The sequence below is a fragment of the Sinohyriopsis cumingii genome, chromosome 19 (genome assembly GCF_028554795.1).
Source record: "Sinohyriopsis cumingii isolate HCF-2022 chromosome 19, ASM2855479v2, whole genome shotgun sequence".
Lineage (NCBI taxonomy): Eukaryota > Metazoa > Mollusca > Bivalvia > Unionida > Unionidae > Sinohyriopsis > Sinohyriopsis cumingii.
Window position 1 is genome coordinate 26437525 of NC_142979.1, and position 26880 is coordinate 26464404.

Genomic DNA, 26880 nt, shown 5'->3' on the forward strand with positions numbered 1-26880 from the left:
TATATAAGGCTACCACTCTATTATTTCCATCACCTTCAGGCATCATGGTGGATATTGGTCATGATAAAGGTCTGCTGGAACTACCTGCTAATTTTGACTTGAAAAGGCCTTATTCCCTCCCCCTGTTTCTAAGATGGAATCTTCCAGACATGGCTCATTTAAACCTTTAATCAGAACCTTGCTGAAGCTACAGACATGGAAAACAAGGTTTCTGATAGCCTTAGCTTTATGCAGCATGATCAAGTTACATGCCCTTGCTATCTTCAGTTAAGACTGGATGGTTCTGAGGTCTTGATGCAACCAGGCTTTGTAACCAAGAAGACATTGGGCAGTCAGAGTCATCATACATCCATTCAGTACCCTGTCAGTACCCACAAGCATTACTTGAAGTGCAGAGAAAGAAGCGAGGGAACAAGAAAGTGACTCAGTCTCCTAGGGAAGTTCAGGAAATAAGATATCACTCCCCACGCCCTATTATCATGGTTGAAGTGAGTTATATGCTTGGTGTGCTCTAAAATCTTAAAGGTCAGAGGTGCCAATTGAAGATTTCAGCTTGTATCTTTGAGCCTCACTTTAACTTGTTTTTAAATTTAACATTTCAGTCTGAGATGCAGTAGAAGCTGTTGGCTAGCATACCCAGATAACCTTAACAAATATTTATCTCCTCGGTCTAGCTATGGAGAAATAAGATTTGAAATCATTGAAACCAGAGTCTGCTACTTAGCTTACCACTAGACCCATTTGATGTCAGCAAAACCTAGTTATTTGCAGTAATTTGGCACTTTTTGCTGAATTTACCTGTAAAAATGATCATTCAGAAGAGTTCCCTAATTATCTTAACCAGGTATTGTTGTCACAGGTCACATGACTGTAGGTTGTGCTGTTTACAAGTTTAGAGAGTAGTCTATCTTTCATATAGGGAATCCAGTCATACTGTAAGAGGAATCCAGTTGTACTGTAAATACTCTTAGTGTCTCTTGGATTTTCACTTTGTATTGTAGAGAAATAAATTGCTTGTTGATTTTGCTTTAATTGTTGGCTTGACCGATTATATAGATGATATTTGTTTGTATTGAGTGATTAACTGGTATATTTTATCTCATAGGTGAAAAACTAGTATTTCACAAGTTTCAAAAGGAAAACCCTTGTGAGAATGCAGTAGTAGAGTTTTTACCCATTAGATGAAATATGTTATTCATTTTGAAAAGCAGTTTTCTTTTTATTTTATGTTCAAACATGCTTAACAGACTGAATTAGCACTTTTCTTACAGTAATGTCAGGTGTCTACAGTTTATATTCAGCTGTGTTGTACAGTTACACAGAAAATATGATTTGTGGCATAATTCTCATTCCTAATTCATAGTAAGTAAGCACATACTTGGATGAAAAAAGTTAATAACAAAAAAATAAAGTTCATAGGATGTAACAGGTTGACCTGCTACCACTCTGCACAAAGTGATTGACAACATGGCACTAATTCACAGACTTGTGTAAAATAAATAACATTGAATAGCCTAATAAATATAATCATTCATATATTGTGTGTGCCTGTTGTAATATCATATTTCATTTCAGTTGAACCAGAAACTGGAAGAAGTACAACATGCAATGGTCTTTTTCTGTATACCACAAATTCCTCTGGAAAAGGATTGGCTAAAGTTGGTACAGGTCTGCATGGTACTTTAAGGTTTGTTTTGCTTATTATAGTTCTTATGGCAATGGGTCTTCACCTAAACATATAAATGCATGTTCATCCAGTATTGTTGATATGTACATTGGATTAAATACAGGGAAAAGTGACTGCTATTGCATTCCAAATACATGTAACTGGGTTGTCTGACAGATAAATGGGGTGTAGTCAGACTGAACAACTTCTAAAAAGCACCAAATTTAATGGCATTCTGGCATGATCTCTTTGAAGTCTGTACCAATGATGCCAAAATGCCATTCAGTATGGCCACCATTAAAAAAAAAAAAGAACTTTTTAAACAACCACTTCTGAGGTGCTGGTTAAGAGGATTTTATCAGATTTGACAGAAAGTGTTCAGGCATGAAGACCTATCTGTCTGGCACAGATGATGTTGATCCTCAATCCAGTACAACTGTCATTACTAAAAGAAAAATTTATTTCAATGACTACTTAAAAACTGCTGAACAGAATTTTAATAGGTTTGATGGCACAAACACCATTTAAAGTTGTACAAATGACGCTGATCTACCATCAAAATATGACCCTGTTATAAGAAATAGACAAACTTGTATGTGACTTTTCTCAAGAACTTTTGGGCAGAATTTTAAATTTTTTTATAGAAAGCATACAGGCATGTAGGTTTTTACATTTGTAGAAATGATACTGACCTGTCATCAGATGTATCTGCAATTACTAAATATAGATAACCTTCGTACGACTTTCTGTATAAAAATCTATTTTAAAAAATGATTTGAGTATTTGAGGAAGGGCATTCTGATCGATAAAGCCTTTAAGGTTTTTTAGTAACAGATGCCATACTTTTTAGCAGCTTATCATGGCTGTGCAAGCAATGCTGATCTGTTATAAAATATGGACTCTGTTACTAAAAAGAAATAAACCTGCTGTACAGAAATGGACCAAAATTTGACAGAATGCATACTGGCAAGAAGACCTTTCAGGTTATTAGACACAAAATAAACCTGTAATTAAGTTTGGACTAAATTACCAAAAGAATAAAACACAAACAACTTAATGTCTTCTTTGCAATTATTGCTTAGCATAACTTGAACAAATTTGACAGAAAACAGCTTGCCATGATACTGATACACAATTTAGTATGGCGGTTCATACTAAAAAGGGGGGGGGGACCCTGTAAACAAGAACGTCTCAGAAACAAGTCACCAGCAGTTAACCAGATTTGATGGAAGACAACATGGCATGGAGCCTTTCAGTTGTACACAAATGATGCTGGCCCATATTTCTTGGCTAACTGCCCTTGAATACAGCTTTTAGGTAGATTTGGCCAGGTGAGCAAAAACAGGCCTGTTTGGGTGTCTTGTTGCATTACATCTAAATGGGTCTTTTTAAATCGTTGTGTTTATTGTATTAAAATTCTTTTTTCGTACTTTTGTCAGATACAATAATAACTACATTAAATTTTGATTAATTTTCTATCATACTCATGTTTTTTACTTCCTGGCCAGTATTACCTTGTATATGTTTGGATTAGAAAGTTTCGAATTACACTTAGTGCTTGGAGGTTCAGATTTGAGTTTTTACAGGAATCTTGAAAAACATTATACGGGGTACAAGACACGATTATATTGGTGCAAAACAGTTAAATGTAATGAAATTTCTACTGTATGTATCACTTTCATAAATAAATAGTGGCATATTTGAATATGGATTGATTGATGAAATGAATTGTATTATCAAAAGTGTCCTGCCCAGAGACAATCCACTATAACTGACCTGGCCTGCTTTGTGCAGGATTAATTTTGCCTGAAATGTATCATACCCACACCCATCCCAATGTTGATATACAGTGTATCCCCCAGGAGTGTAAAACTAAGGGTAAAAAAAAAAATTGATGTCAGAACTGGGGGGTCAAATAAAATATGTGGGGGGTCAAAAATTTACTACATTTTTTCATCTGACTCTTTTCAGCTTGAAATAGGATATTGTAACTTGCACAACATACTCTCTCTCTCTCTAAACATACAAATAAACTAACAAACAAATGCATTGTCCATGCAAAGAAAAATTTTATTAGTTCATTTTTCTTTTAAAGTTGTACTTTTAACAGTCTCCTTATAATCATTTGAAGCAATATTATAGACCAACACATTACATACAAGTCAGTACAAAAAGCCAAATAAATCTTTTTAACCAAATGGCAGTTAATTTACTGCTTGTAATAAAATGTATACTATCATCGGTTTCATTGTACTTCTTCCTAGATCAAATTTATTCAAAACTCAAGGAGGCTAATACTTCATCTTGTTTCCAATAAGTTACACTTGAACTTTACGATCTTTCTTTTATTGCAGCAAAGTTAAAAATCAACAAAATCTGCAATGATCCCCTGTCTATTCCAAATAAACGCATTTGTCATGGCAAGTTTACTGATTTCTTTGTTATGAAACTATGTCTTGGGTTATAATGTTTTCTCCAGATATCTTGTGGCGAACGAGGGCAGATTTTTAAAAATTCTTAAACCCTTCCACGAAAAGGGTATTCACTTTTGCAGTCTTCGCAATTATGCGATCAGAAGTCACACCGGTAATCCTAATGGATGTGCCATATTCCAGTCAAGGGAATTATTTTCTCCATTTTTCATTAAACTTAGATCCACAGTTACTCTTTTGTGTTCTGCTTCTTTCACTTTCTTCGCTAATGATTCTTAGTGCACGACGTTTTAATCTGGAGATTACTTTCTAATGCAACAAGCATTGAGGTTAAACATCAAGATGACATCTTGCTGAGCTCGATGGAAATCGCGTGAGGGCTCATGACATATGGGGAAGCTACTCCATAGCATTGCCTATGCTAGTCTGGTTCCTTATTTCGTATGTTCCCTGCGTTGCACTCCGCTATACAAATAGAGGAGCGCAACACAGGGAGTAAACAAAGTGGGGAACCAGTCAATGCCTTTGCTCGAAGTATACACGATGCCACCCCTCGTCCAATGCATTAGATATTAAATAAATCCTGATCGCATTATGCAAATCCTTTACGTAAAAAAAAAAAACGTATGGCAACAAAATGTGTGCGTCAGTTTTCTCCAGCGTGCGTCCCTGACAAATGTGCGTAAAGGGAAACACTGATATATGAACAAATATTTAGTGTGACAGCAGTGAAACCAATAATTTTTGGACACCTCAGTAAAAAGGACACATGCTCATAATGGACAAGATTAAATGTATCCTTGTTTTTGTGACAAAATTCAACCTCTACACTTGTTGAAAGTAGATCCCAATCTCAATGCACATAAAACCAACCCAATAGAAATAACCCACTATCCAAATAAAAATGGCCAAATCTCGAATGTAAATAACACAATCTCAGTGAAAATAGACCCCACTTCCCAATTTATATAAGCCCAATCCCAAATGAAAATAGACTCAAATCACAATGTAATTAAGCTGCAATCCCAATGTAAATAGGCCCCAATCCCAATGGAATTAGTCCACCACCACCATGTATGTAGGCACAATCCCAAATGAAAATAGGTCCTAGTTTCTATAAATAGGCCCCAATCCTAAATGAAAATAGACCTCAATCTCAGGGTAAATAGATCCCATTTCCAGTGTAAATAAGGCCAAATCCCAATGAAACTAGTCCTCTATCCAAGTGAAAATGATCCAGAAGGAAAATAGACCCCAATTTCAGTCTAAATAGGCCCCAGCCCAGTGTAAATAGGCCACTACTCCAATGAAAATATGCTTTCATCCCATTGTATAGATTTTCTGCATAATTCCCATTTTCAGCAAGCTGATTCTGGAAATGTTATACCGAGGTTATTCATTTTTCCAAAATCATGGATGCACTCTCCAATCCAAATTACCCAATAGGAATCTAAGAATTATGCGGAGCTATTATAAAGAAATTCTCCTTACATGAAAGCCCTAACTTGAAAGACCATTGCTTTAGGAAACTATGTCTAGAAAGATTTGCTTTACTGTAAAACTATCATGTGATGACCTATATTGACAGGTCACCAGTTTTAAGAGATCTTTTTTTTGTGCAGAAGGGTAGTCTCTTGAGATGGTTTTAACAGATCACATTTGTTTTTCACTTTATAGGGGGTTGGTTTATTCAAGAATTATTGAGATTGGACCAGGAAAAGTGGCTTATGGAAACAGTCTGCTCCTGTACAGGCCCCAGTCCTTTGACCAGGAATCAGAAGTTGCCCATCTCTGTCAAGTGTTGAATCCAAATAATTTTCAGGTGAGATTGAAAAGAAAAGTTGACTTGTGTGTTTGTCACAGATGCTAACTCAATTTTTGACATTATTATACATGCGGTGGGGAAAATAATGTCCAGTAGCATATATTTGCCTAAGAAAGAATAAAGGAAATTTGGAGCCTGGAACATATTGGATTATACAGCAATATTCAAATAAATGAAAAGAGATTGTATCTGCAAAAAAAAGGGCAAAATAAATAAAGGTAATTTTCAGTATATCCAGGTACATAATGCATTTAATCTACACGGGGGTTTAGTCACAAGCCCAATGGAAAACAGCTATTTACATATTGAAACAGATTCCTCATTTAAACTCCGTTTTATTTCTTTATTTCTTTACAGCCTTTGAAGACAATCACCAAACCAGAGAGTTACATCCAACCTGGAGTTCACACCACTATTGCCTTCTGTAGTGATGGAGCTTATTTCTATTGGATTTGGTGCCCAGGCAGTCTCTCCGACAAAAACATCAAGGGGCTTAATGTCTATCTGGAGGTCTTTAAATGCCAGGTAAAGTAATGTAAAAACTGAGAAATATCACCGGGGACAAATTTACAGCTGAACTATGGCTTGAACTCCGTGATTCATAACTTTATTTCAGTGTTGTGCCTTATATGAGTTACTGTTTCAAGCTTAATGCCCTTGGCTAGTTTCAGCAACAGAGTGAGACTGTCAGACAGTCACACTATCATCATTACATTAGGAAATTGATATTCTTTCAAAGCCAAGGTTTTATTTTCATGCCTGTCTATTTACCACAGTGTGAAAGTTATTTTATATGGCTAGCATCTCAAGTAAACTTGGTGGCAGAATTGGATACATCTTAATGTATGCAGCACTAATTTACCAAAAGATAAGGGCAGGCCTGTTACAGAGTATTTAATGACTTTAGTTATTTAGTTTAAAAAAATAAGGCAGTATGAATAATAAACTTAATTTTACTCAAAAGGCTTTGATCTCTTTTGCAAGTTATATTTATAGTCTCAGTCAGAGAAATGGATTCAGATGGGTTTGACATTCCCCATCCACCATACTAATACATATATGTTGACCCCTAGAGAGGTATAACATAATGTAAGTGGCAGAAAAGCATAATCTGAGCATCAAAAGTGTGATCTATATATTGCATACCATAATTAGAGGAAACTGTATGAAGATGTACATTTACTGCTAACCTGGATCTGCTGAAATTATTGTCTCAAATGGCAGAATCCATGTGGATTAGTTCCAGAATATAAATACAAAACATATTGACAAACTATTTATATGCAATACTCACTTTAACTAGCCAACATGTCTGACTTTTGCTGAATGATCATTTAAATCAAGTCCACCAATAATGTAATGAGCATGACATAGTGCTCAACTGGAATGCTTTATTTCATTACTTTCATATTATTCTTTATAAATTAAAAAGCTATTTATTTGTCCTTTTTCTGATCCAACATGTTTAGAAAGCTCCTTTAAAAAATTTCAGCCATATAACTTCCAAGAGCCAAATTGGTAGAGCATGTTTCACTTAACAGCTGGTACCTTTTTCAAATGTATAGACTGGTTCAATACCTAATATATTTATCAAAATGCAATGAATCTGTGACATTAGGTTTCATATTGAGAAAAAACCCAGTCTGTTTTCATGGAAATTTGACATATGCAGGTACCTTAAATAGCAAATAAGTAAAGTACATGTAGGTCTATGATTGACAAATGTACCCTTACACAATTCTTATTCGGCATTCTGTTTCAGAAGATTATCAAATATATATGAAGTGTGTGATTAAAGAGATGAGAATGAAAATAACAAACAGTTTTTATTGCTTTATTTTTATGTATTTTATTTGTACAAAAATCAATGTACATGTAAGCATATGATGTAATGAGGTGGAACAATGAGTAATGGTTGGCATGTATGCTAAAACACCACGTAACAATTTTGTCACATTGTTAGAAAATACTCAGCACAAACAGGAAAAGCACGACTTTGATTTGAATTGATTTGAGTTGAAAAATAACCATGCACAGACATCATAGAGAGTACTTAGGGCAGTATGATGCATATGCAGTTGTAAGTATTTATTGACTAAAAAAAATATAAGGTTTGATTGTTTTTTTTATGTTCGTCTTATGAATGAATGACTGTGATTGAAAACAAGAAATTCTCAGCCACTGATTTCTTATGATGTCGGCAATTACTTACTGGCTAACAATAGTGATGAAGGGAGTTTAATTTTAAAGTTATGATGTATATCAGATTATTGGAGCTGGGAAAGTGTTAATGGAGAGACCAATGAGTGATTTTTAACCAGAAAATTCTGTTAAATACTTGTCCAGTGCAAATGCTTTTTGGCTATAATAGCATGTCGGTCAACCCCTCATTTCAATGGTATTTAAAAATTACATGTTGAAAGGGCAGACTAACAAGCTGAATTTTAAAAAACATTTAAAAGCAGAATGCAATTTTCTTTTCTTTTTCCATTACAATTTAGCCCTGCTGGATCTTGTGTTATAAAACCATATAGCCCTAGCATGAAAGTTAAGATAAAATTAATAAAATAAAAATCTAAACATGAAATTAACAAGATAATTATTTTGATAAAAATACCTCTGTCTAAACAAGCCGATTAGTGGACTTAAAATATGATGGAACAGTAAATCTGTCATAGTAGTCAGTAAAGTACTAATTCAAGAAAGGGAAACTTTGGCAGAACTTTTGTTGGTGAAATTTTTTATTTTGGAGCAGAAGTATCCAAAAGAAATAGCTCTACATAACAACGATAAAGAACAGTTTGGGTTGTTCTGTTTCGTATACTTAATTGATGCCGATTAACCTAATGCACCAATACCTACAAAAACTCAGATCACCATAGCTATTGTAAAATCAAGTAGGTCAGAGTTCTCACTAGGATTTTTAAAACTAGGAGTCCAGGATCCGTATTTTAGTAAAAACTAGAGTCCCACCAATAAAAGTTGCAATCCCCATAAGCATATTGGGCATACCTGAACTTGCTAAATGTTCAGATGAGAAGAACCAGTTTAATTTACCCAATTCTTTGTACCACTGGCATGTAGCTCTTGTTTGTCCTTTAGAATCAGACTCAATTTTGTCAATTAGAGGAAGGCCTCATTGCAAACACTAAGCCAGGCATCATCCTCTTTCTTACACTTGGCAACTGTTCCATCTGAACTACCAGTTCTAGCAACTTCAACACTCTTCTGAATCTCATTACGATCTTCACCAACTTGTCATTTAACGCCAAATACTTATCCAAATTTGTAAACTGCATTTTTTAAAAGTCTGGATGTGTCTTGATTTCAAGGTCACATGCACTACTTATTCTGCTACACTAGGAAGTTAACACAATGAAAGCTAAATTTGTTCATTTGCTGTTCTCTTATAATGACGACATGTACATCTCAGGGTCTTTTTGCCTCAGAGCTCAGTCATTGTAAATATCAGCACATTTTCCCACCCCTCAGCATCTAGATGAAGTCTATGAACTTGCCCCCTAGCTATTGCATCATGTTCTTTTGATGTACTCTTATAGTAACATGTATGTCTGGGGGCCTTCCAGCCACTGTATTCTGTCATTATAAATATCAGCACAGCTAAAATGATCAATTACTCAACACATTTTCCCACTCAGCGGGTGGTTAAAACTGGGACTGGCAAGCCTTTGAATTTACTATGCAGCTATTGTGTGCATGCTGAGGACTCCTGCAGAAGTGATTGTCTGCATCCCACATAAAAAAATTGCATACAAATGCACTTGATGAAGTGTTTCAGAGACATCTGTAGGTAATCAATGAAATGATGGTTTACCTCAAACCACCTTTACCTTTCAATATCCACTATGATAATTAACTGTATAAACATCCCAGGGATGATAGTATTCCATGAACATTAAGTATGAAACCATACAAATCCCAACTGTTTAGTGTTTATACAGGCTACAGGTTAGGGACTTACATCACAGTATTGAAAATGGTATCTGTATCTTTTTTACTTTTTTATAAGGTTTTTTGGGAAGTGTGTTTCTATAAACATGACATTACCACTGAGTTTTGTAATTTAAAAAAATCGTTGAATTTGGGATCAGAAGGTCAAAGGTTTAGATAGTAGTGAATTGAGAAGAAAAATGGTTTCTACACAGTATATTGAGCTTATTGTGTCTCACTTTGGGCAAACTTTGGAGGGCATGCAAATGAAACAATGAAGGCATCTGTTCATTTTGGATCCAAAGGTCAAAGTCTCAGGGACTTGAAGAGGAAAAAATGATTTTCATAAAATTTCTTAATTCTTTATTATTGAACTAAGTTTGTTGTTGGCTTGCATTTAAGATCAGGAAAATACCTATTTGGTTCAAAAGGTCAAAGTCTCTGGGACTTGAAGAGGGAAAAAGGATTTTCTTAAAGGATGCGCTCACCAGTTATTATGTACTTTTGAGAGAGTGACGTATGTAAGGTGAAGTTGTTTGCATTTAAAACATGCACAATGGAGAGAATGTTGGCATACCTCTATGCTACATTAATGTAATGTGGATGATATTTCTTTGGATATTGTATTTCTGGAAATTGTACATGATCTAAACACACTGCTAACTAAAATGACTGCTCCCTTGTGCTAAAAAATCAGCCTGGATTAGTCTAAAGTACACTATCCATAGCAGCTATTAAAATAGGGAAAATGACTTTTGCCAGACTTAACAATACCAGCTTCTGAAAGTGCAATGAATGAATTACCAAATATATAAAATGTAAAAAAAAGTTATGGGCTCTTTTTTATACAATTTACTCTGAAGTTCAGGAATGAAAATGACCAAGTGGAGCTAGCAATTTTTTGAAAGGTGCACGTCTGGAGTAAGGCCAAGCTGTATACTCTATAACTCATATTACACCCATCAATCATACACTGAAATAAAGGGAATTGAAGGTTCTTTGAATTATACCTAAAATACACAAGGTCTTGTTTAAATAGCCAGTATAACCAGTGAGGAAAGCCGGGGAAATTCTTTTTCTTTAAAATTCTAACCCTATGCAAAACTGTAGAGCGCCACCAAAACTACTTAGTTCTATATCATATGATTTTTATGGTTAAGGGCAAAGTCAGAACAACTCCAGGAAGGAAAATTGTTTCTACAAAATAGAGTCCAGTGCCACAAATCATAACCAGACTTTGTTGATGGCTTGCATTGGAGACATAAAGGCATCTATCAGTTTTAAGGTAAATAGGTTAAAGGTAAATAGGTTAAAGGTAAATAGGTTAAAGGTAAATAGGTTAAAGGTTCTAGAAACTTAAAAAGAACACGTTTGTTTTTTGTGTGCAAAAAAACCCCAAACTTTATTTCTGTTTCTTCTGTTTCTTTTACCATGAACAGATTTTTGGTTATTTTGCATTTGAGACAAGAAAGACACCAAATAATATATTTACCTATTTACAGTAATTTGGAAAACTAATTAAACAGCTGCTGCATCTTTTTGTACCAGAGTATCCAACTAATCAAAGAAGGTAAAGTAGATTGTGTGGTAGATTGATGTAATGTCTATGGTATCAACCCTGTGGTAATCATTCAGTCATCATCTACCTAACCATGACATGGGATAATTATTGGCACCTTATGTTCAGTATCTGAAACCAGCATTAAATGTCACCTTTCCAGAAGGACTACATTGACTGACTCTCAGATACATAAACCTTAATGGAAGACTTGACTGTGTGGGACAAAATTGTAATTTCTTTTGACTGTCTTTGATAGAAGGGTTTTATGGTATTTATATTTATAGGCTGAAGATGGTATTGCTGTCCCAGTACAAGAGAGGGTTATTCTTCAGAAAAAGGATGATGCAGCTGTCAAAAGTTTGAATGAGACACTCTTGTCTCGGCTACGGCCATACCGTGGAGGTTCTTCTGCAGCTACTCTTGTTGCTCTCACAGGTGGTGAGAATTTGTCAGGAAGAAAAGAGGAAGGTAGGCTAATAATGGATTGAATAGGGAAATTTTTTCCTTTGCCCATCTAGCCTGGACAACTAAAAGAAAACATCGTTGGGTTACTAAGCTGTCTTGTTCCAGCCCAGTTTTATATAGAAAAAACGAATACATAATTTTTATTTTGTGATGCCTTTCCATACATCATCTGTTCCTAGCTTGTTGGTCAATATTGAAATTGACCATTCAGCAGGCTAGCATTTGTAAGGTGATTGCTTATTCAGCAAGCTGCATGCTTAGGCCTTGTGGATAACAATACCTAGCAACTTGGACCCTATTTTTGTATAGCACATGAACGTATAATGGGGTGGATGTGTGTAGCACTTGAAAACTATTTCTTTGAGGTCAATTTTAGAGATTTCAGATTGCTTTAAAACACCGAAAGATCAGTACTGTATCTTGTGAGTTCTTGATCACTAACATATATGGATATTAACCTTTTCATGCTGTAAACATATAAAGGTTTTTCATGACTTCATATCAGTCATAGTAGCTTGTGGTTGATTTACTTTATTATGATGGAATTACTTGAATTAGAACTGTATTATCTCTTTTTTAAGTATACATTTAAAAAAAAATATATTTAGGTTTGTGGATAATTAGAAGCAATATGGTTGATTATGAATTGTTTTTGTTATTTTGCAATTTTGCTTTACAACAATATTCTCTGTATGAAAAATCTAATTTTCTAAGGACAAAAGTAGTTATGATTTGTATAAATTATTACTGGTGTTCAGAAGAGAGTACCAAAATGTATGGACAGTACAGTACAAGGTCTATATTTGCCCATCTTCTGGAAAAACTTTGGACACAAAGATGGCTGAGTGGCAATACATTTGCTTTGCACCATTCCATTTCCAAGTTTGATCCCAGTTCTGACAAGATTATAAAGTCACCAATCCATAATTGGTGGGTTTTTTTCTGGTTCTTTGGCTTTTTCCACATCAGGCAGCACCCCTCACTAGCATCTGTTATGTTGAGATTACTGACAAAAATAATAGTTTTGCTTGTAAAAACTTGCAATGTTGACAAAAAATGAACTTAAGATTTAAAAAGAATATAAGAAAACTGTTTTTGTTATGCAGGTGGTATGCAGTTGGGCAGCACAACCTGTGGTGTTCCTTTGAAGTCTCTGGTAAGGACCCCTATTTTCTGTGATGGATCAAGTGTAGTTCTTCTCAACCCAGTTCCAGGGGGAGCCAGTTCCAGTGCAGCTAGGTCACTATTTGGAAGCAGTGCTGGTCTTCCCGCATTGAGATGTAAGTATATTTGATAGAGTATCTTACACAAGTCTTCATGAAATACTGAATTACCAAATCATGTTAACATGTAAAAACTGAAACATGTAATAATTGCTTGATTTAATTTTTGTCCACTTCATGATCATATTGTCTAGAGAATACAATCAAATTTTGTACAAGAAAAAAGGTTCCCTTTAAAAATTGTGTGAATTAAATGTTCATGTTTATATGTACTATATTGGATGTAGTGGGCATACGTGTTACCTTCACTCATACATACGCTTGCCTGTCCATCTGTATGATTAAGTGTTTTTGGTAAGGTCAGTTGTCAGGCATTTTGGTGTGGCAGTCTTCTTTCATTAACACTTTGCTTGTTTCATATTGGGAATGTAGACATTCTTAAAGTTCCCTTCTGGCAATATTTGCTAATTCCTGAAGACATGTATTTTACTTCCATTAACACATTTCTTGTTCAATATTGGGAATGTAAACATTCTTAAAGTTCTCTACTGGCAGTGTTTGCCAATTCTGCAAGACGTGCATTCTAGTTCCATTAACACATTTCTTGTTTGATATTGAGAATGTAACATTTTTAAAGTTTCCTACTAGCAATATTTGCCAATTCCAGAAGACAATCAGTCTAGTATAACACTGAAATTTGCATGACATGATATCTCATTTTGATTTATTTTCAGCATTTGCAGTTAACATGATATTTAATGTCAAGGATGGTCAGTTCAGCAGCAGAACTGATCTGATTGATGCACCTACATGTGCCTTAGCCAGGGGAGCTACACTCTCAGTATTAGGTAAACAGCTTGTTATTTGTAAATTGTAAGTTGTCTGTTTGGGTTAGAGTCTTGGGCTCGGTAAATGTGGTTATATGAGAAAGCTTGCTGGTAGCTTCTCGTGGGTTGGTGGTTCTTTCCTGGGTTTTCCCGGGTTCTTCTTCCACCATTAATACTGGCTGCCATGTATAGCCTATCTTGTGCTGAAAAATGGCATTAAACCCTATAACAACAACAACAAGTTGTACATTACTGAATCCAAGGCATGTATAAGACAGTACTGAATAGTTTTAAGGTTTTCTTTAATCAATTAATTATTTAGTTTGTCATGATTCATACAATTTTGAAATAAATTTGAATTTGATTGGTTGCCTTGAAAACTCATTAAATTTACAAAAGTTGGTTTTATCCTTGTCAGGTGCTGAATTTGTTGGAATACTGTTTGACTTTGCCCATAACTTTTTGCATTTAAATTGTGTTAAAACTGAAAATGTATCACTTTTTAAATAAAGAAGTTGTGTTATTTACCAGCCTAAATATATAAATAAAATGGGATGAAATTTGGTGGATCAAATTACACACAACACCAGTATTTAACAAAATAACTGGTTAAAGGTTAAATTTCCACAGGACAGAACACTCTTTGAAGATTTTTTAAAGGATTTGAAAACTCCTTGGAAAAAATCTCTCCATGTCTGTATGAACCATGTTTGTTTGTTGGTGTTTAACAGCACATCAGTACATAAAAGACTGTTTAGTACTGAGCCAATGGGAGGAAATAACTAGGCTATAGATTAACTACAGCAGCAAATCCAGGGTAGTCTGTGGAGGATTTGAACTTGCATCCAACTTTTGGTGAGTCCAGAATGCTGACCATCAAGTACTACTGTATATACTCATGTATAAGCTGAATAATTTTGGAAAAAATAAAGGCCTGGATGAATGGGGGTCGGCTTATCCGCGGGCCAAAGTCTAAACTTGACAATTTTTAGGTCTTTTTATTGACTACTGTAATGGCTGTAAATCTTGGGACACAAAACAATAATTTTTTCCGTATCCTAAGATATAGGTGTGTAAAAAAAAAAAATACCTTTCGGTGACAGGACAATTATTAAACTGTTATAAAGTACTATGATTGATTTTTGTTATTATTCGTATTGTCCATATTTTCTGATTTCTCCAACATGAAATTAAATAAAGGTAAATACAGACTTCATAATTCACGGGCTGTTTGAGTTTACCAGGGAGACCATGCTGAACTATAATGTACAGTACTTACACAGTGCAAAGCATGCATAGCGTCACTTAAATCCTTACTTATTCCCAAACATATTATATGCAGATTTTGCTTTATTCATTTCCCCCAAAACATGCCCTATTTTCATATTCTGGTCAGCTGTAGGTGAACTGCACAATAGCTAAAGATTAATCTTAAATAAACAAGCAAGAATGTCAGTGCGACTAATTAAAAGTTCATCCTTATCCATGCAACTATTTTGTAAAAAAAAAGAATAGCCCACCGTCGTAATACAAAGAAACTACGTTCTACACTATTGTGTGCTATGCAAGCACCAGCAATTGATTGGCAAATAAAAGATTCCCAATTTTGTTCTGTCTGTGCCGGTTTGAGTCTTGGATTTAGCCAATGTGGGTATGTGAGAAAGCTTGCCAGTAGCTTCTCGTGGGTCGGTGGTTCTTTCCGGGGTTTTCCCGGGTTCTACCTCTACCATTAATTCTGGCCACCATGTATAGCCTATCGTGTGCTGAAAAATAACTAAAGGTACCAAAATAGCCAGCCTCATGGTACCATACATGTGGCAACTATTTTCCCCTCTTTGTTTATCTGACCGTATTCCCTTATTGTCAACTTGTAAAGCATTTAGTATTGTTTGTTATAAAACATGTATTCTGAATTAGTTTTTTGAGGACACATTTGCTATGTGGTATGTATTTTCATTCCTTTTATTTTTGTATTTTTTTATTATTGTAGAGGTAAAAAAAATCATTAATTTACATGAATAATGTTTAAACTTAACATTCTATTTAGTGAAGAAGTGAATTCTTTATACTAAATTAATTATTTCGTCACAACAATAATTCACAGGTGATACAACAGAACATGTAGAACTTTTCGTGTTTAGAAGAAATTAAAATTGAAGACATAATGTAATAATCAGGAGTTCTCTGCAAAAATCGGAAGATATGAAATTGGGAGGTAGGCGTGGAGCGACCCCAAAAATCGGGAGTTTTTTTCTACTCCCGGCGTGAAAGTTGACAAGGTATGGTGTAAGGTTGCTTACATCAAAGCAAACTACAACTCAGCTTTTACGGTATTAGCATCCAACCATATTGTTTGTTTGTTGTGTTGTCAACTGGGATTAAATTTTAATGAGTTAGGTATTTACAATTTCAAAGCAAAGTAAAGACTTAATTACCGGCACAGTAATGCATAAATAACAATAATCGATTCAAAAGGGAGAGGTAGTGTTACAGCAATTTGCGATTGCTAAATTCTTGTTATTCGTTCGATCAAATTATACACATATCTAAGTTAGGCAGAAACAATAAGAAAACAAAAAATTAAATAAATTACTTTTCAAACAAGTTTATACCATTTCTTTTTAATAATCATGCATGCCAACCGTGAGATAAATACAAATGTATTTTTAAAAAATGTAAGTTTGCCTAAATAAATGCATTTAGAACTTACCTCGTGCATCTTGAGATGGAGTTGTAGGTCGGCTTATATGTGGGTCATGCACTTTTTAGTGTTTATATCTGTTCAGTTTGGGGGTCAGCTTATGTGCGAACGGGCATATAAACAAGTATATACGGTAATTGTGAACCATGTCCAGACTTGGCAGGTAGTGATCATTAGGTTAGAGGTCAAGGAAATGACTAAAGTCAATAGAATTTGCATTTCTATTTATCAAGGGTTAAGAGATTTTGTTTAACTGTTTGTATTTGATACATCTTGCTAAACCTAAGAACCATTCTTAACATTCAGTAAAAAATATTAAATAATATAATGATCCCTTGCTTTAATGCACTTCAGCATAAAGTGGTCCCCTTTTATAAGGTAGTATGGTCATAGATCCCATTATATTATGTAATAGCATTACTGTGTATAACATACCTCTGTATCAGGCGAACTCAGCGATAACGGTTTACTTTTATGGCTTCTTTGAAAAGCAGTAGATGACTGTTTTATGGATCCCTTAGTAACAATCAGGTTAGAAATTATAAATTGATGAATGAAATGACTAAGTTTTATGCAGTTTTTTTGTATCCATCATGCTTTTTTTAAATCTCTAAGGGGATGGGTTTACAAAAAATGGTAGGGTTAGCAAATACTATAGAGAAGATTTAAGTATGTAATCTAATAAAATCTTTTTATCAGAATACTTTATTGTATGTCTTTCTTGAATATATTCCAAGAAAAACTGATTTTATTGTCCCATAGTATTTCAGCATTGCTTTATCATGTTTTCAAAATTTAGAATGAGGAATTACAATGCTTAATATATGGAATTCTTATCTGGAGCTCTTGTTGCTGGCCAGGATATCAATGTTGTACAGTGTAATTGTGATACTTTTTTTTTGGCAGGTGCTTGTTTTGATGTGAAGAACAACTGCATCTGGACATGCAGTGCAGACTGGGTGGACCAGTATTACAACCCAGGACATCAGGCCCCTCACCACATCAGAAAGAGGCTGGCACTGACTGCTAGCTCACCTCAGGAGCTCAGGAGAGAACAAAGTGGTAAAATAGATTGACAGACTTACTTGCTGTTTGTTTGTAGTATTTTCATTATTCATAATTTGACCTTAACTAGGGTAGAAGTCTGACTATAGTAGGGGAGGGGTAGAGTTTTACTGTGTTAAAGACTATTGGATGACATTTTAACCTTTTTAAGTTTGTCAGACTGTTACAGAAAGAAAATCCAACATGTAAACACAATATATGCGACCAAACACATTAATAAAACTGACTGCCTTTACCATTTAGTGTGCAACGACTCTGGTGGCCTAGTGGTTTTAGCGTATATGGGAGGTCATGGGTTGGAACCCAGGCCAAGTCATACTAAAGACTTCTAAAAATGGTACTAAAAGCTGCCTTACTTGGTGCTCAACATTAAGAGCTTAGTGTTAGGACTGGTTCGCAAGGTTTCAGGAATGTGACTGAGTGGAACATCATGCTACATGTCTGTGATGCTATAGTGCTAGACATCACTGTAAACTGTCACACTACAGACATCATAGCAATATGACTGAAAAATTGTTAAAGCTATGTTAAAATGCCAACACACACACAAACACCATTTAGTGTGAGTGAAAATGGTATGTACTGTGTACTCAAAAAACTTTATAGTCTGGTATGATGACTATCGGTGTACAGAATTATGACAAGTCTTGTAATTTACGTACAGTGAGTTTACTGTATTTTGCCTGGTTGTAATGACACTTGTAATTTACGTACAGTGAGTTTGCTGTATTTTGTCTGGTTGTAATGACACTTGTAATTTACGTACAGTGAGTTTGCTGTATTTTGTCTTTGCTGGTTGTAATGACACTTTTAAAACACTGGTTATATCATTGGATATGAGTGTCTATCCTGAGGACAAACCAAGGCACTGAGCTAAGCTGGCCTTAGTATAATGCTGAAAATATGCTGATGTAAATGGACAAAATTACCTATTGTATATGCTCACAAGTCAGTCAGCTGCAAACAACACAGACCCTGATCTGTCATTGCATAATGCACCAGCAGATCAAGGTTTGTATTATTTTTTCTACTGATTATTCCTAACAATCTGCATAGATTTAGACCTGCTGGCACATGATGGCAGATCTGGGTGTATGCAGTTTACAAATGGACTCATCTTCTAAGTGAGTTTATATGGTAGTCCTTGTTTTATATTCAAGTCAGAGTAATAATACTATGAATTTCAAAGGTATCAATTTCCATGGTTTTTCAAACATTGGCATTTCATCTGTAATTTTGTGGATTGGAAAAAGGAATTCTATTTTTTCCACAGAAGAGATGTTATTTGGATTCTTTTCATAGAAGAACTTTTGTTGATTTGGCTGTTTAAATTTGTGGTTTGTAGTACCCATGAAATACATGATAATATGGGAATTGATGATATGAAAGACGATGGCACAGTTGTGTTGTTTAAATTTGTGGTTTGTAGTACCCATGAAGTGCATGATAATGTAGGAATTGATAATATGAAAGACAATGTCACTGTTGTGTTTGAGACATGGACTGTAATTAACAGATAATAAAGCTTATCAATTAATATTAAAGGCAATGGCACTACTCTGTTTGAGACATGGACTGTAATTAACAGAGAATAAAGCTTATCAATTAATATTAAAGGCAATGGCACTACTCTGTTTGAGACATGGACTGTAATTAACAGAGAATAAAGCTTATCAATTAATATTAAAGGCAATGGCACTACTCTGTTTGAGACATGGACTGTAATTAACAGAGAATAAAGCTTATCAATTAATATTAAAGGCAATGGCACTACTCTGTTTGAGACATGGACTGTAATTAACAGAGAATAAAGCTTATCAATTAATATTAAAGGCAATGGCACTACTCTGTTTGAGACATGGACTGTAATTAACAGAGAATAAAGCTTATCAATTAATATTAAAGGCAATGGCACTACTCTGTTTGAGACATGGACTGTAATTAACAGAGAATAAAGCTTATCAATTAATATTAAAGGCAATGGCACTACTCTGTTTGAGACATGGACTGTAATTAATAGAGAATGTAGCTCATCAACTAATATTAATGATTCTATACATACTGATATAAATTAATTAAATATTTATATGGTTATTATTTTCGCATACTAATGGAATATTTTGCTTGTTGAAAAAAAACCCCCAAAAGTTATATAGATCAGAGAATAGGTATAGCTTAAACAATCACTTTGACATGTTTGCCCCTTTGGTTACTATTTTTGGGCAGGTTCATGTAATGGAACTTGCCCACCACACATCTTTTGTTAAATGGTGTGAGTATACTATCGGATTTCAAGACTTGTTTTCAGTTTTAGAAGATTTTTATGTGAGAAAAACTTCTGAAACATAGAAGTACACCTTGAGCAAGTAAGGATGAGTTCCATTGACTTTGATAGTACATGGAATGAATGTGGTCAAGTTCCATTGCTGTTGTGTTTCAGTTAGTCATGTTATTATTTTTGTATGACAGATCTTGTTTGTATTATACCAGTCTTAATAAGATAATGAAAAAAATGTGCCAAAATTTTTGTTTTGGTTTTGTCTGTCTAGATACACTCCCAAAAATGACATGCAAAAAATTATTATAAGATTATGTGGTTTTTTTTCCAGATAAATTAAATGTGCCAACAACAGTAGTGATCTGTTCACTTCTGCAGCATGTTGGGAGCATGTGTCTGCACCAACTTAATAGTGATTTCATGCGCATGCCACTTGGAACATATCCAGTTGATCTGATGCACATGAAGCGAGTCTGTGATATCCTTGAAAAAGCGATGACGGATGGGGAGCCTCAGATAATTGTCTGCTGTCTTATTGTTATGCAGGTATAATGGCTACAACACATAGGTCTGCGTTTAGCTCTACCGGTAAACAGTTACAAGAACTTATGTGATGGTCTTTTTGACCATCCTTTTGCATATATCGTCAATTGTGTGTTATCAAACATTTATTTTTGCTGCTGCTCCTGAACTACTGGAAGGATTACCACAAAGAAATAGTGTGTTTGACTGCCAACATTGCACCATCACTATCTCAACAATTTTCATTATGACTCCAGTTGCATGTATGGTGGCATTGACATGATTTTTATATCGAATACATTCCCCAGTCACATTAACCTTAGGAAAATAAGTTTCGCTACCTCCTGAATTGAGCTAAAAGGACAAAATTTGACTTTTTGTTTATATATCATGAAGATAGGGAAGTAACACTTACAGATTACCACCCTTGACCCAGCTAGGTGGCCAACTGTACCCAGTATTTATATCAGTTTACATTATCACACTTTAAACAGTGCAATTCCTGAATCCAGTTTTTAGCTATGCTGCTCATAGACCAGAAGACCTCATGGTCAGTTATCCGTCATCCATCAAACCTCTGTTGTCCATCCATCTGGTAGGACAAGTTTGTTATCACTCCTCCTCCTAAACTCCTGGGAAGATTTCCACGAAATTTTACACGCACATTCATCCTATGGTCTGCTTGATCTTGAATGATAATGGTACTGCTTGGAAATCCAATATGGCATCCACATTTATTATTGCCAACATGAAATTCTTTTATTTTTACTCCTCTTTAAAATGGATGGTCATACCAACATGCAGTTGTCACCAAAAGACTTTTTGTAATATCTAGTTGGTCCTAATTGAAAATGGGGCCAATCTGATGTTCAGTACGGCCACCATAATCTTGTTATTGATACTCCTACAGAATAGATGGTCATATCAACGTTGGGTTTTCACTAAGAGACTTCTTATTATGTCAAGTTGGTACTAAGTAATGTCTAGTATGGCTGCCACAGCAGCCATCTTGTTGACATGGGGTTTTACCAGGACACTTACGACTTCTTGTTAGCTCTGAATGAATATGGTGCTGATCTTATAGTCAATATGATCACTACAGCAGCCGTCTTGAAAACCTTGTTATTGCTACTCCTGCTGAATGGATATTCCTATTAACATTGGATTTTCTTATGATGTTGGTTGGTCCTAAATGAAAATGGGTCCAATCTAATGTCAATTCGGCTGCCATAAGGGCCATTTTGAAAAGAAAATCTTTTACTCTTCCTGCACAAGATATTGCTATTGGGTTTTACCAGAAGATTTCTAATGATGTCTAGTTGGTACCAAATAGAAATGGTGCACTCTGATATCGAAGATGGCATTCATTTTGAAAATGTTATCATTACTCCTCAAAAATGGAAAGTGACATCAACATGTTTTTTCCACCAAAAGACTTCATATGATACCTCCTTGTTTGTCGTGATTGAAAATTATGCCAGTCTGGTATCTAGTATGCCCACCACAGCAGCTAAGTTGAAAATCATGTTATTGTTGAGGAATATCAAAGATGGTTTCAACTCTCAGTATTTAGAAGGCAGAAACTGTCTTATTTTCAATTCATGGATAATCTTTTTATCCAGCAGAGTGTCAGTTCCTATGAGGCACTCTTATTTTCCAAGTGTCTTAAGACTATCTATCAATTCTTTTCAGTGATTTGGTAAGTTGATATACCATTGGTATGCACCATTTTTGAATTTTTCAGTGAATTTATTTAAATTTTTTGCAAGTTGTTGTTGCCATTTTTATATTAGCCAGTAGGTTGCACATGTTAGCTTTGCACCATTGTATTTTTAATTTGTTCTGTAATTATGTCTGTTATAAAAGTTCATGGTTTGCAAGTTTCATCTAATTATATATTTTTTGAATGCATTTGTCTTTTCTATTTTTGTATCAGAGAATGTAAACAAAATGCAAGAAATGTAGCTTTTGTGATTTGTGGGTGGAGGATATATGGTCTATTATCTCAAAAGAAACATCTTAAAGGATGCAAAAAATACCCAAGTCATAGTTCAGATCTTAAGAGCTTGGCACTTAGCATTAAGAGGTTAATGTTTAGGACTGGTCGGCCTGGTGTCAGGATGATGGGACATGATGTTACATGTCTGCATTATGATGCCTCAGTGCTAGGCATCACAACAAACTGCCACACTGCAGACATCATAGTGATATGACAACAAAATTGTTAAAGAGACATTAAATATCCAATCACTCACACACTTCCCTCACCAGCAGGTAGTTGCCACACAAGGGATAGTTTCAACATAGCATCATACCTGTTATGTGCCATGTGCAGAAGGCATGCAGGAGGAGGACAACCCCAGTGTTGTGGAAGTCTCAAATTGTCTAAAACTCTGATCCAACTGTGGAATGGACAGAGTTAAATTTCAGGGTGGTAGATGAGGAAATCTATCAGATTTTCTCACCTTCTGAATACCTGCCAGAGGTGAATATGGAATACAGAATCAACACATCTGTAGATGGCAGTGAAGAAGCATTCATCTTTAAGAACTCTTCCACCGACATTGAAAGGCTAGAGAAATTATAGGGCCTCTCAGATAAAATTTGATATGATCATGTGAAGGCCTTCTTTATGGTTAGTCAGCTGCTGGTAATTTTTTCACCCCATTGCTACCAGGCTCACTGATGTACAGCATTCCGATGCACTATGCCTTGATAAAGATATAACTGCCATAATATGTCTGCCCCAGTGTTCTATAAGGTGAACAAAAGGTAATTCACGCAACATCCAAGTTGTTGAGGAATGTTGTGTTGACTTCCTCCCTGTAGGACTTAGTGTCTATAGCAATCCTTTGTTTAGCGAAGATGGCAAGAAGCATGCTTGGGAACCTAAATGCCAGAGAGCCAGAAATGTGAAGAAGTTGGTGCATCATGAGATGACTAATGCCCTAACGCAAGTTAAGAAGAGATGTTCTCTTGAAATCTTCACTCAGCACATAGTAGCCTCGAGTTCAGTTTCTCCCTTTTGTTTTTTTACTGCATTCAGGAGTTTAGAAAGTAGATGGAAGGCATACATGGAAGACAGTGCTCATAATGTTGGATAATTTGGTGTTTGTAAATGATCTCTCTAAGTGAGGGTGATGAATTTATTTACTGAACCTTTAAGCTAGGGTGTAGAATGCTTTGCTCAATACAGATATATAGACAAGTCTGATATTATCTGGGTATGCTTATTGTACTGGCTAATTAATTTTCAAGGAGGGGTCAGCTGCTTCATACAGAGTGATCTTGCCATCCATTCGGCTTTTGAGTTTGCATCTTGTGGGACAGATCATTGAATAACCTCTTTGTGATAAAGGTGAACCACAGACTGCCAACCTTTGTTTCACTGTTCCTAAACTTAGAGGCTTGAGGTGTCAATGCCCTATCGGTCAGCTCAGAGAGGATGTTGGCTTACGCCTTTCTCAGAATTATCCTCATCATGAAGTTAATTCAGAAGGTGATATGCTAGGCTTGCAGAATAGTTCTTATTGTTCCTCTCTGATAGGACAAATCCTGGGTTTAGTTGATTTCACAATTGAAATTTGCAGGAGAATCATGTGATCTCCAGATCCCCAAGTTCTTTTAATCACTGAGGGCACTGGTTGTCCATTCCTGTCCAGACATGCTCCTTCTTCATGCCTGGCTCTGTGTATGTAGCAATTCAGACATGAAGAGGCTATTGGTAGCTAAGGCCATCCACTTTGAGGGCATATGAGAGGAAGAGGTGTGTCTTAGCAATTGGTGCATGGATGACATTGTCACCTTTCCATGAGCTTCAACTGTTCAACTAACATCTTTCATTTTCTCTTCCATTCCATGATTTCTGACTTTAAGGAGGAAAAGATATTGTTCACAACAAGGATCTTTCTGACCAGTTATCCAATTTTGTGGTCATTCAAGGAAGTGATTGTTCATCTTGTTTCAACAAATGGAACCCATCTTGGGTCTTGATGTGACCCGTTTGTCCCAGTTTAAGTCCAAGTCTTTTTCTTTGAAGCTGATAACGTATAAAACTCGCTTCCTAGTAGATCTATCATCAGTGTGAGGGGAGTGAGTTAAATGCCTTGTCTTCGAATCCAAATTACATACAGATTTGTTACGATGGATAATGCATCTCTGGTTTTATATCTAGGAACAGGTTGCTGTAAGCAGACAATAAAAAAATAATCATTTGTTTTTTATATACCAATGGAGAGATGCATAGATATATGATTCAGTTTGCAGTTTCAGGTGCTATATGAAGTACACAGAAAATCCCTGCTGTCTGTTTAAATTTCTTCTTGCCCATGGAGGCAGGAATGCATAACATAATCTCTCAAGCACTAGCCACATGGCTGAAATGGATTATTGGAATGAAAAGACAAGGTATGCCTCATGAGTATCTAGTTATCATGCCATGTTCATGACAGAAGAGATTCATTTCCAGGCATAGCAGCGATATCTTTCATTGGAGTTGCTTGTTGATAAGACATTATGCACATGTGAAACCCCATAGGGGGTCCTTTGCACATTTTATTTTAGTTCATAGTTGTGCTACTGTCACAGTAGAAGTTCATCCTTTTTGAGGAAGCACCCATTTTGTTCCTGTAAGGGATGTTGGTAGAGGTTGGATGCTCATGCATTACCTCCCCATCTTACCTTTAATGTGATCAGGGATTGTATATGATGGAGAAGGGAAAAGTTTCAGTAAATCATGTTTTTCTGATAATATTGACCATATTATTGTCAATCTCTCCCACTCTTACCCAAACTGTAAGCATTCTTTTGTTGGGTTTTGCTCAAGCTTAAAATGATATATATCCAGACTATGTCTGGCCACCTAGCTTTGTCAAGAAATGTGATCTCTAAGAGTTGCATTCTTTTGTTTATGTGATGTATAGATGGAAAAATGATGGTATTTTTGAAAGGGTTGGATTTGAGGTTTAGCAGAACTTATTTTCTAGATGTTAATATAATTGTGCAAGAATTCTTGGAGAGACATAATTTACTGCAAAATTCCTTTTCATTTAAACACTTATTTAATATTTAATTGATTTAGAATGAAAATAGTGCAGATCTGATCACCAGCATATCCACACTTTTGTGAAAGAGCTTTAAAAACCAGATCTAATTGACATTTTACCAATTTTACTCATGGTGTATGGTCAAAAATTGAAAACGTTTTACTTAAGGTGAGACTAGTATACTCACTACCTAACTATTGATTGATGTCAAAATGCAGATGTAGCTATGATTGACTTCATGAGTTGTAATGTAAACATGACTTTATTAGCAGTGGACCGCCTTAAAACTGTCCTAAATGGAAAATAATAGTTGTTTGTAATTAGTCTTTAATTTTGTGTCTTCGGTCAGTTTGTTTTCCATTTGAGATACTTGTATACACAATAGCATAACATTTGCTGCAAATTTTTAAATTTTTGTAAATGTTCTTACTTGAGGCCATGTATAGCCTATTATGTGCTGGCAAATGGTGTTAAACCCACAACAACTTAAGTCAAGTAGTTACAAAATATTCTAAGTACACAAATTTGTTAGCAGTTTCTTTTGATGGTAACTGCAGCTAGATATAATGGTTTGTGATTTTAATGTAAGATGATATTGAGAAGAAGAGTACCAAATTCATATGAAATTTATGTGCACAGTTAAAAAGTTAAGTAACCCAAACTATCTGATTTGAAAGTTTTGCATTGAAACCAGTGAGCATATTCTTTAAGTCATTTGAAACCATCACATTGAAACAAATAAGGATGTTCTTTCAATCACTGTAAACCATCACATTGAAACAAGTCGCATTCTTAAAACCCCTGTAAACCATCACATTGAAATGAGTAAAGTTGTTCTTTAAACCCCTGTAAACCATCACATTGAAACAAGTCAAGTTGTTCTTAAAACCCCTGTAAACCATCACATTGAAACAAGTCAAGTTGTTCTTAAAACCCCTGTAAACCATCACATTGAAACAAGTCAAGTTCTTAAAACCCCTGTAAACCATCATGTTGAAATGAGTAAAGTTGTTCTTTAAACCCCTGTAAACCATCCCACTGAAATGAGTAAAGTTGTTCTTAAAACCCCTGTAAACCATCACATTGAAATGAGTCAAGTTGTTCTTAAAACCCCTGTAAACCATCACATTGAAACTGGTCAAGTTGTTCTTAAAACCCCTGTAAACCATCACATTGAAATGAGTAAAGTTGTTCTTAAAACCCCTGTAAACCATCACATTGAAATGAGTAAAGTTGTTCTTTAAACCCCTGTAAACCATCACATTGAACCAAGTATAGTTATTCTTTAAACCCCTGTAAACCATCACATTGAAATGAGT

General features: G+C 35.2%; 1 protein-coding gene across 1 annotated transcript in view; it reads left to right on the forward strand.

Moving 5' to 3' along the window:
- The window catches only part of LOC149775324 (putative E3 ubiquitin-protein ligase HECTD4), a 243898-nt gene that overhangs the window by 8644 nt on the left and 208374 nt on the right, over positions 1 to 26880 (forward strand). Inside the window, exons 3-10 of the mRNA XM_089944036.1 lie at positions 1576 to 1687; positions 5776 to 5920; positions 6281 to 6448; positions 11720 to 11903; positions 13007 to 13180; positions 13858 to 13971; positions 17558 to 17713; positions 20326 to 20540. Of these exons, the coding sequence (XP_089800162.1) occupies positions 1576 to 1687; positions 5776 to 5920; positions 6281 to 6448; positions 11720 to 11903; positions 13007 to 13180; positions 13858 to 13971; positions 17558 to 17713; positions 20326 to 20540 (1268 nt within the window). The remainder of the gene's footprint in view (positions 1 to 1575; positions 1688 to 5775; positions 5921 to 6280; positions 6449 to 11719; positions 11904 to 13006; positions 13181 to 13857; positions 13972 to 17557; positions 17714 to 20325; positions 20541 to 26880) is intronic.